The sequence below is a fragment of the Fulvia fulva genome, chromosome 5 (genome assembly GCF_020509005.1).
Source record: "Fulvia fulva chromosome 5, complete sequence".
Lineage (NCBI taxonomy): Eukaryota > Fungi > Ascomycota > Dothideomycetes > Mycosphaerellales > Mycosphaerellaceae > Fulvia > Fulvia fulva.
The window spans coordinates 1,668,339-1,679,233 of NC_063016.1; the positions used below are offsets into that span (position 1 = coordinate 1,668,339).

Consider the following 10,895-nt stretch of genomic DNA (forward strand, 5'->3'; position numbering starts at 1 on the left):
AATTTGTTATGTGAATGAAAGTGTCATCTCGTGAATCCGACGCTACATTGTGGAAATCATCAATAGCCATAGATCACGCCTTGAACAGTGTGGCAAAGGGAACCGAACATCCCCCACGTAACCAACGATGTCGAAGCCCACGCGAAGAGGATCTATGCCATTCTATGGCCCACCTTGTTGGCCACATGCACACTCGCCATGGCACATATCTCGCTTCTCTGACCACCGATCGGGGATGTCAGACACGTTGCGCGCAGCCGAGACCCGGCTTGAAAATCAACAGGAACAAAGCCGAGGTGTAAGTCTGCGAAAATATGCACTAGGTACCTATCAAAACGCCTCTGTATGCTACTATGCTATGCTATGCTACTGTCTGCTGTCATACTGTTGTCCGGAAAGCACTCATGCAGCACCTACAACCATATGCCATCCCTCGCGCCTCGCCACCTAGCCCTTCGCGTTCCACTTATCGTTGTACGCATTAACCGCCACAGCAACCTGCTTGTACAACCAATTCCTGCTCTGCTCGTCCGCGATAGGAACAAAAGGCCCATTGGTTCCTCCCTTCAAGATGATACTCATACCAGTTCTCTCCTTGCTGATCGTTTGGATGTCCTTCAATGGCACTTCCCACTCACTGGTGAGACGCTTAGCCCTCACCAGCATAATGGCATTGTACGTGATCATCACCAGCATGCTCGCCTCCGCCTGTTGTGCTGCGCGTGCACCACCGCTGCCGCTGGGAGACGAAGGACAGGTAGGGCTGGAGAGGTTGCCCTGCGAGCCTGAGTTAAGCTCGAGGTGGGCAATGTACTGCTCGTTGAAGTATTTGCCGTTGTCGAGGGTCCTGAGCCAGAATTGGCCGAGAGCTTCGCGTTGGCTGTATGGACGGACGATGCCATCTATACCGATGAAACGTGTGAGGCGGACGCGATCGAGGCCTTCTTGGTCAAAGACGGTGGTTGTGTTGCGGACGCCTTCGGCCATGCTGGATGCTAGGTCGAACGCACCAATGGCAGGCTTGGTAGCGAGACCTAGCAGACCTTTGCCCACGCCTTTGACAAAACCGGCTGCACCTTCCTTCTCAGCGCCTTGCATGGGCTGCCTGGCGAGACCACCAATACCGCTTGCCAGACTGGACGCGAAGGCGTTGCCACCGGAAGTGATACCGTATAGAGCGTGCTTTGGCCTGTTGCGTGATCGTGACATGCGACGAGCATCCTGGAACTCCTTGTCCATACTTGCAGCAGCAAGACCTTTGCTGATGCTGCCAGTGAACTTGCTCACACTGTCACTGAGACCAAAGACCGACTTCTTGACGAAGCTGCTAGCCCCCTTTGCGATGCCGACTCCGAGGTCTTGCGGTCGATCGGTAACGAGTCCCTGGTACGGCTCGTAGAAGATGTCCGCCACACCAGATGAGATGTTGTTGAAGAGACCAACAGGGTTGCCCAAGAAATCAGCAGATCCAATCACTATGTGGACCTGTCGCAAGCTCTCCTGTACGTAGTGGCTTTGTATGTTGGCAATCAGAGCACCAGTGCTCAAGCGCGCATTCTCCAGCATGAGAGCATTGTAGCGGATCGGTGCATCGTTGACGTTGCCGATAGACATGGTCAGGACGTTGACGGCGAACATGAATGGGTTGCTCGACGAGCTTCCTGTATCCTCGGCATTGATTCGCTCGGTTCGGACGAAGGACAGATCGAACTGCATCGGCTGTAGGTGCAACAGCTCGAAGTAGATGTCCTGTCCTCCTTGCTGCTGTGTAGGTTCTGGTACCTCAAGACTGTCTGGTGCAAGCTGACCTTCCTTTTCTTCGGTCCAGCTTGCGCCGGGGACCTTGGTGAAGTCAAGGACCGCGAAGATGAAGTCCTCGTCGATCTCAATGGTCATTTGTTGCATCAAGAATGTAGCATATTTGATGTACAAGACGCCATAAGAATCGTCCTTGACTCTGGTAACTGTGGTCCGGAATATGGGATGTACTTCCATCTCTTTGCCGGTCTTGGGTACCACACTGGGGTAGAAGATCAACGGGAAGATACCGCCATAGAGCTGATTATCAATCTGTATCCACTTGATGGTCAATGCCACTGTTTGGTAAAGTGGTGAGTCTGTGTACTTGAGTTCGATATCCCTCCAAGTGGCATAAACCAACTCGCGAAGTTGCGAATTGACCAAAGACAGTCCGATGCCAGCGAAGCGAATGGTCGCTCTCATGGTAACGTCGGTGTCCTGCTCTTTGACCTCGAAGCCTGCAGTAGTAGACTGACTGGCTGCTGCTGGCTTCTGCTTGTACAGGCTCATATGCGGCTTGTAATTGCTCATGACAAGAGTCTGCGTTGGCCCATCTGCGACTACGTTGAGGTCGATGATCTTTTGCCTGTTAGGCTCGCCCTGCTTAGCAGGCACCCTCATTGGTATCAGGTTGCCTATCTCTGCCAACTTCACGTGTCGCTCTTTGCCGTTACTGCTGATGACTAAGGTTTTGTTCTTGGTCGATGGATAGTCCCAGGCGTATGGCATGATGCTTCTCGGCGGTAGCCTGTAGCGGATCGGCTTCCAGCCAGAGCTCCTGTCCTCTTCATCTTCGTCAACATTGGGGTTGGCCTGCCAGAACAGGAACTCTTGGTCGCTCTCGTTTCTCATAGAAAATGGCCAATGTTTGGTCTCGAGGCTCAAGTGCAAATAGATCATTGCATTCTCCATCAGAATCTCCACACGAATGAGCTTCTGCCGCTCGCCAGTCTTTGCCAGCTTGACGTGGACGCTGCCCATGTTTGCAATGTCGAAGGGTGATGACCAAGAGTTGTTCACGCCAGGGAAGCAAAGGCTCAACTGTTGCCCTGTAGTCTGCTTCAAGAAGCGCAACGGGTGCAGCTCTCCTGGCTTTAGGGTAGACGCCTCCGACGATCCGGGTTCCCGTATCTGTATCTCCTCTGATAGCTTGTTCTTCACTATGAACCGTGGCGTGACCGCAACGACCTTCGTGAATTTGTACTTGCCTTCACCCTCAGTCACGCTGACACCACAATGCATCTCCTCGCGACCAGAGGCTGAAGGTAGCTTGACGTCTGTGTTCGCCCCGATCGCATCGAAACTAACCGGCTGACTCCAGGCAGAGTCTCCTACCTTGATCAGGGCACGATTCTTGCGATCATCTGTGGGGAACGAGAACATGAACGGAGTCGCCCTTCGCGCATCTTCTTCAGTGTCGGCGAATGTGCCAGATCCAGCTGCAGACTTGGTACCACCAAAATAGGCCGCCTTACTCCGGATGTCAAGCTCAAGACCAGTGCGGTTCAGGATCACGTAGGGACTGTAGATGGTGATCTTGAATGCACCGCCGCTGTCAGGTACATTGTAGTAGTGTACTTTTAGTCGCAACTCCAAATTGTTGTTGTCCTTGACAGTGATGTTTTTCTCGCGCCTGAAGTCGTTCTCGTTGTTGGTGTTGATGATTGCGAACTCGCTACTCTTAAACGGAGTGTCTTGCATATCAACGCTCATCAAGAGCAGATGTGACAGTTCAACCACGTGGACTGGGCTGACACCTCCTTTGCGCAAGAAGTTGGTCCAGTCCTTCTTCGTGTTCTTGTCGTAGATGCGATACTTGAAGTCGAAGGGAAGAAGATTCTGTACCTCGATTGGCGCCGATAAGCGCAGGCGCATGTATGGATAGACGGTGGTAAGTGGGTTGTTCTTGTCGAACGACGCTTGCATCTGGAAGTAGAATGGTGCACTCTGATCGTTGTTCTCGCCCTGGCAGGTAAGCGTGCGGACGGGACGCTTGAGCAAATCTTTCCAGAACAGACGCTCGTTCGACCAAGTATAGCCGAATCCTTGATCGGGCCGTACGACCAGCGAGTGCATGAAGGCAGCACCGACAGGAGCTGGTCGGCTCTCGCCCGGTGCAATCTTCTCGATCTTGAGGAGATGCCCCTCATCTGGGCTATAGACGCCGATTTCAAGCGGGATCTGAGTGTGGTTTTCCACGAGCATGGGCGATCGCAAAGTGATGTACTTCACGTTGTCTGTGCCAAGTTTGACTTCCACGAGCATGCGGTGCTGCACCTTGTCCTTCCGCGGCTTCAAGTTATAAAGCTGCTCGCCTTCACGACTGACCCGAATGCGGTCGATACTGTCAAAGCCGCTGCCTTCAAGGCGGATGCCAATGATGCCAGTCTGACCTTCTGGGGAAAGTGTCTCCCGGGTGGTAGTAGGGTCCTCGAAACGCCATGGCTTTTCTTCGCCGTCTTCGAGCTTGGCTGCTTCTCCGTCTTCACTGTGGTCTGAGCTAGCCCAGACATCAACATCGAAGCCGGTCCAATTTCGAATGCGATACGGAGCGTCATTTCCTCGTGGCTTTGATAGCACGTCTTCCTCACTCGACAGGAACGTCGCCGATTTGGATGCCAGCGCGATTGTGGCACTTGTGATGGTGAGTTCGAGACTCTTTCTCGAGTACAGCTCAAGCGATAGTTTGTCAGGGGTTGTCTCCTTCGCCATGTGGAAACCAAGCTGCCATGGCTCAATGAGCGGCTCCCAGGCCGACTTCGAGAAGTTGTACACGTTGAAGAAGGTGTCAATGCTGGTATCGGCAGTCATGTTACCAGTCCAGTCACGCACATCGACGTCGAACTTTCGGACGCTCCAATCCAGCATTGGCAATTCGTGCAAGTCGCCAATCAGCACAACACGAATACCTTCCAAAGAGATTTTCATCTCCTCGCGCTTGAGAACTGCAGATCCAACGGCACTCTTTGCTTCGGCCTGCTTGGACGGCGTGGTCTTCTTCGTGCTGATGGTATTTGCGGTGACCTTCTGCGTCGACTTCGCACCAGATTTGAGGCCCTTCTTCGTGCTCTTTGCAGAAGCCGCCTTGACCTGATCGATCTTCTTGGGTCCTTCGTCTGCCATGCCTTTATCTTGGCTCGCTGACATGGCGGATGCTCGTTGAAAGATCTGCATAGCGAGCATGATGTCCCGAAGGGACAGGCGCAGCACGAGCGGCTCGATGTCCACCTGGATGCTGCAAAGGGAAGAATCCTCACCATAAGAGCGCATGTCTAAGGACGTCTGTATGCTAAAATCGTCCAGTATGCGTAATCGTGTGGTCTCGAACTGATCCATGCGGCAGAGAAACATGCCGATCTTCTCAACTTGTAGTGTCATGGCGTGCTGCTGTGAGACCAGTACCTGTTTCGTCCCCAGCACGATCGCTTCGGAATTGCTGATTGTAGGATTGGCGATCAGTAAGACCTGCGCATCAACAACATTAACGCGATAGGAGATCTGCATGCCGCTGCCGCTCTGGCCTTCTTGTTTGTTCTGCTCGTGCTCTGTCTCTCTTCGCTTGACGATTTCTTTCGTGGAGACACTAGCGTCGTCTGCTTTTTCCCCATCAGCGTTCTCGTCGCTGTCTTCCTCGATAGCAAGCGGCTCGTTCTGCTTCAGGCCGTCCTGTACAAAGTTCGACACCGCAAATAGGTAGTCCAACGCCAGCACGACTCTCGGGCTATCTATGGTGAGTAAAGCAATGAGGTGTTTGTCATCTCCTCCAGATATCAATACGCTAGCCATGAACTGTTGCTTCACATCGGTGTTGATCAAGGACATGATCTTGCGGAACTTGTTTTTCTCCTGTTTCCTCGTATCCGTGATGGTGAATGACTGTATTAGGAGTTCACTTTCGAGAGCACCGTCACTGATCATGCGCAGCTTCACACTGGTCTCGTTCAGCGAGAACTTGGACAGACTGGCGGCTTCAAGGTCGCCGACTGGCTCATCGGGCGGTCCTTGAATGAGCTCCAAGCCAACAGCTCCAATCTTGAAGACAAGATCCAATTTGGTCCAGGTGTCTTTGTCTGATCCCAGCTCCGGGTCCTGATGGGAAGGTTGACTTGGGGCATCTTCCGCAGACTTTTTCTCTTCAGCAGTCGGAACAGATTTGCCTGGCTCAACGAGGTGCTCCGGTAACTCTTCGTGCGCTTCCTCCTCTAGCTCTTCGCTGTCCTCGAGTGCAAAAGCTTGGGGAATGTTTCGAGACAGTTCCAGGACGAATTTGAGCTGAGCTTCCGTCAACTTGAGATTCATATTCGACATGGAGCCTTCGATCTCCATATCAGGCTGCTTGAGCCCAGACCTGTGCTCAACTTGTGTGATGTTGAAGTCCAAGTTCACCTGGTCGATCATCTCCAACTCCTCAGATTTGCCCTCTGTGTAGTGAAACTCGGAGGTGAGCCTAATGTTGTGTATTCCTGCAGAAAGCTTGTTGGCTGTGTCTGTGCTGCCCTCGACCGCAGTGAACTTGTTGTTCGCGTAGATCTCACCCAAGTACGCCGTTACCACGTCTCGTTCCGCAGTCTCGGTCACCACCATGCGTGGGAAGGAAACGATCGGAGTGCTAATGACAATGTCGAAGTGCATCTTGCTAGCAGACTCCTGAACCTTGCTAGCTTGATTTGCAGCCGCCTGCCGAGCAGCATTGAAGATGGCCTGCATTTTGCCAAACTTGACACCAAACTCCATGATCTTTCGGAACGGCTCTGTGAGAAAGTTGATCTTAATCGAGCCAGATCGAAGATAGATCGAGCTGTCGTGGCCCGGGTAGTCTTTCGACTCGGCATCGAAGGTCTCGTAAGCGAAATCTGCGAGCTCTTCGCCTTGAATAGAGATTAGCTGTCGAAGAGCAGATTGCTCAGAAACACCCTGGTTGATGTCGTCGACAAGATCCAGAGCGCCAAGTCTGGCTCCAACTCGCAGAGCTTTGCCGCTGAGAAAGACATTGACATCAGCGGATGTCAGACTCAGTGTGGCTAGACGGATACCATCGTTATTGAGGATGACAGCGATACGGTTGAGTTTGGCTTGGATGCGGATCTTGTCTTGGTTCGGCTGAGGCTTCTCTATCTCCTCTTCCTCATCCTCGTTGTGTTCCTTCGCGGATTGTATCTGCTGTTGGTTGCTGTCGCCGCCCGTGAACGTAACCATAACGAAATCGAGTAGAGTGAGCAATGTCTTCCGCGTGACCATAAGGTTGATCGTCGACACGGCCGCATCAAGATTGATCTTGACACCTTCGTACTTGCTCTCAAATTCTGGGTGGTTTGGATTGACCATCTGGAAATGGATGCTCAAGAGATCTTCCTGCTTCTTCGTTTTCAGATCCTCGCTCGTGATGAGGTTCTTGAACTCTTCGGCAGGACTGTCCTCGACGTGATCTTCCACAGCGAGCTTTCTCAGCTTGACGTCGGCCACCATGTCAAAGGCACGCTGGTAAAACTCAAGATAGAATGACTCCGCGATCAGTGCCACCAGAAGACGGTCCGGTTCCTTGCCCTCTGGGTCCGACTTGTACAATGAGCCTTGTAGCTTGTCCACGGTAAATTTGAACTCGAAGTTGCGCTGTTGCAAGTTGACTTCGGGCGTGTCTTTGCCGTGGGCATCCTTGTTGCGTTTCAAGTCATGCTGCTTCTCTTCGGCACCCTTCTCAATCTCGTGGGCAAGGTCGTCGTTGCGACCAGACACTTGGAAAGACTTGCCTCGCGGTCTTGTTGCCTCGCTCTTGCGTCTCGCCTTCAGCTTTTCTGCATCAGCTGATTTGGGACGCTCTCTAGCTTGAGTTGGCTCGTCCTGATTGAACTTCGGTATTGCAAAGTCCAAAAGCTTCATCAAAGCTTTGTACTTCTGGTCAGAGAACTTCGCATGAAGCACGGGAAGGTGCCCTTGCACCCTGAACTTTGTCAGGTCGGTCGCCTTTGGCACAATGCAGGTATCGATCTGGAAGTCCATGTTGATCTGATCAATCAAATGATAGCTGCGGTTCTCCGATTCGTCTTCGAGCTGCTTTTTCGTCTCATCGATGGTACTGCCGATGAGCACCTGAGTAGCTTTGAGATCTACTCGAAACTTGTCGTACATAAGCGACTCAAGCTTCTTGTAGTCCCGATCGGTGTACTTCTGCTTCTGCTTCTGTTCAACATCCCTGATCGTGTCGCGATCTATGAGCTCACTGCGAACGGCGATATGACCTGCATCAAGAATCAGACAGATCGTGCTCTGCTTAGTGACTGTATCAGGCACGATGATGAGAGGCGCCTGAAGATCCATTTGTACGTCGATTGTTTTGTGTTCTTGCAAGGCATACTCGAGCCCAGCTCTGGTCTGTTGGCGAAAGCCTTCGACAGTCGATCCCGCTGTTTCCATCAAGGCTCCAATAGAGTCCATGTGTTTGTCGGGTGGCTTGAAGAACTTGGTGACCTGCACTACAAAGTTCGGATTGTACACCACCTCCATAGCTTTCAGCTTGACTGTGAGAGCAGTGTCGGCTCGACCGTCTATGGGGTTCTTCTCGAAAGACACTGCGAAGAACGGATCGTCGTCTTCGGGATCATCCTCTCCATCATCCTGGTCACCGTGTTGATCGTCGTCAGCCAATTCTTTTATGCGATCCTTGTCGGCCACCGGGGGCGCATCCTTGACAGATAACATTTGCTCATAGAGATTGCCCTCTGTTGAGCCATCGTACAGTCGCATACCGCCTAGACTCAGGTCCACCAACATGGAGTCTGTCCGCTGTATCAACTCTGTACTAAAGTCATCAAACATGAGCTTCAGCATGTCCTGCTTCTTGCCGTGCGGATCTCGTCTGAGTGTGAAGCTGCCAGTCTTCAGGTTCATGTCAACCTGCATCTTGATTGCATCTTTCGGAGCATCGACCGCCTCGGTGATCTGCTGCTTTTCGTTAAACTCAATGGCCTCGTACAGCTCTTTGCGCTGGTCCTCGGTCATTTGGCTATCGTCTGAAGCCTCATGCTGCTTGTTAGAAGAGCCCCAGATCCAAGAAGTCCAGCCACCCTGTTGAGGCTTCGGCTTGTTTAGGGCGCCCTCCTTACGCAACTCGTTTCGTGCAAGTGATCGCCAAAATCGCAGGTCTTCGTACGTGAGCTTGTGTTCGAGTCGGTCGAGCTCTTTGTTCTCCTCTGGGGCGAGTTTCTCTTCCCGCTTCTTCTTCTTGAAGAGTCGAATGTAATGCTTGCGATCATCTCGTCTCTCCGCGAAGTAGGCCCACGACCAACGCTTGTTCTTGTCATGTATACGATCCAGAATGGCTTTGCCTGCGAATTGCAACCAAGCACGAGGGTCTTCTTTCGGCGACTTGTCTGGCTGATACTTTCGAAACTCTTGGTGCCGTATGAAGTAATGGAAAAGATCGACCAGCATGAGCGCATCACGGTACTGTGTGTCGTCTAGAACAAATCCGAGCTCGTTAAACAGCAGACGTGCCTTCATTTTCGGCCTATCGTGTTTGCCTGTCTTGTCCATCTCCAGGCCAGCCCGACCTGAGACGGGCTTGAGAATGAACTGGTGCTCCTTGACGGCCTCGCTATCACTTTTCACAATGAGCTCACTAAGCTTCTTCATGATGTCGTCGTGACTGGGAGCATCCTCTCTGGTGTCCTTAGAGCCAGTGCCTGTGCCCAGCAATTCTGTGTCCGTATCCCAGTATACAGCAAGTGAGCCCAGGGTGGCAAGCTTATGTGTGGTAGCGCTTGCGTTCTGGATCCATGTTGGCTTCCAGTTCTCATCTGTTGACACGGCGCTCAACTCTTGCAGGGTGATGCCGGCGGCAAAGGGGTGGCCAGGATCAGATAGAGCGTCCTCGTAGCGAATATGAACGTTCTTGATCTGGATCTGCACGTTGTCGATGATAGTGGTGGTCAGAGCGGCGGTGAAGGACTGTTGTTTCTGCTGTTCTGCCTGCGACATGCCTTCTGTGTTCCTCTCTTTCAGCAGTTCTGCACTGTCCAGCTTCTCCATCTTGACGGCATGTGCTCGCCTCGCCTCTTCCTCTGGATTGTACTCCTGGTCCTCCTTCGGCGAGGCAAGAAGGAAGACATCTTCAATGTTGATCCGGACAGGCTGTCCCCGTAGATTGGACCAGGGTATCTTCAGTATGAGAGAACTGATGTGGCCTTCGACGACGTTGAGTGGCAAGTGAAACTGGTCGAGAGCTTCCCGTTTCAGCTCGAGGTTTCGTAGCTTCACGTCTCCGCCCAAGATGCCAACGTTCAGCTGATTCGGGTTGAAGTTCTGGACATACATGCCCAGGAACCTGTTCAACAGGTTGGCCACCAAGCTCTCCAACACCATCGCGGCGGTGTATGGCCGTCACCCGGGCCCGGGAGGTATTAGGTGGTTGTACACGGAGGCTAGGGAGATTGTGTCGTATCGGTCGTGAGGGCTCGTTATCTCATTATAGCGTGTGGAGTGCCGTCGTGTGCCCGTCACATGCACTTTCAGGCAGCCTCCCAATGTCCCGTAGTCGTGTGTGTGGAGGGAGGACGATGGAGCGCGGTGGTGAACGATGAACGCTTCAACAAGGCGAAGGAACGGTCGGTGGCGTTCTCAAAGGAGTGGACTCGCGCTCTTTCCTGCTGTCCTCCTACACCACATGCACTTTCTCTCCAAGAGCTGGAGATGGACACGTCGATGCTGTTCTACGAATCAGGAAGGAGCACATCAACAGACGTGTGGTAGCCCCTCCCGAAAACAGCTTGAGGTGTGGCTCAAGCGCCGGATCGACGTCATCTGGCAGGGACGTTTGAGCTGCACGCGTGAAGGAACATACTGTACATGATACATGTACTTCGACGCGAAGGAGAAGACGGGATGATATGGATGCTGTGGTATAGCAAAGCCTACACTGCTCCGAATGCTTCAGTGTCAAGCAAGTCGTTACGTGTCGGTCACTTGAAGCAATCGCGAAACCAGGCGAGTGCTCAATGAATGGACATGTGTGCGTTGATGGGTTCTTGTCACCTTACATAAGCCTGCATTGAACGGCTATTCAGGTCGACAAAAGGGTCGGGACGACTTGGACCCTGCCT

At 52.5% G+C, this 10,895-nt stretch overlaps 1 protein-coding gene across 1 annotated transcript; it reads right to left on the reverse strand.

Annotated features, from left to right (window-relative positions):
• Positions 1–447: 447 nt before the first annotated feature.
• Positions 448–10,158, reverse strand: CLAFUR5_05821 (Vacuolar protein sorting-associated protein 13; the record flags this gene model as incomplete). Its single annotated transcript, XM_047904969.1, has 1 exon — positions 448–10,158. The coding sequence occupies one exon, from the start codon at positions 10,156–10,158 to the stop codon at positions 448–450; it is 9,711 nt and encodes a 3,236-aa protein (XP_047761823.1).
• Positions 10,159–10,895: the final 737 nt, after the last annotated feature.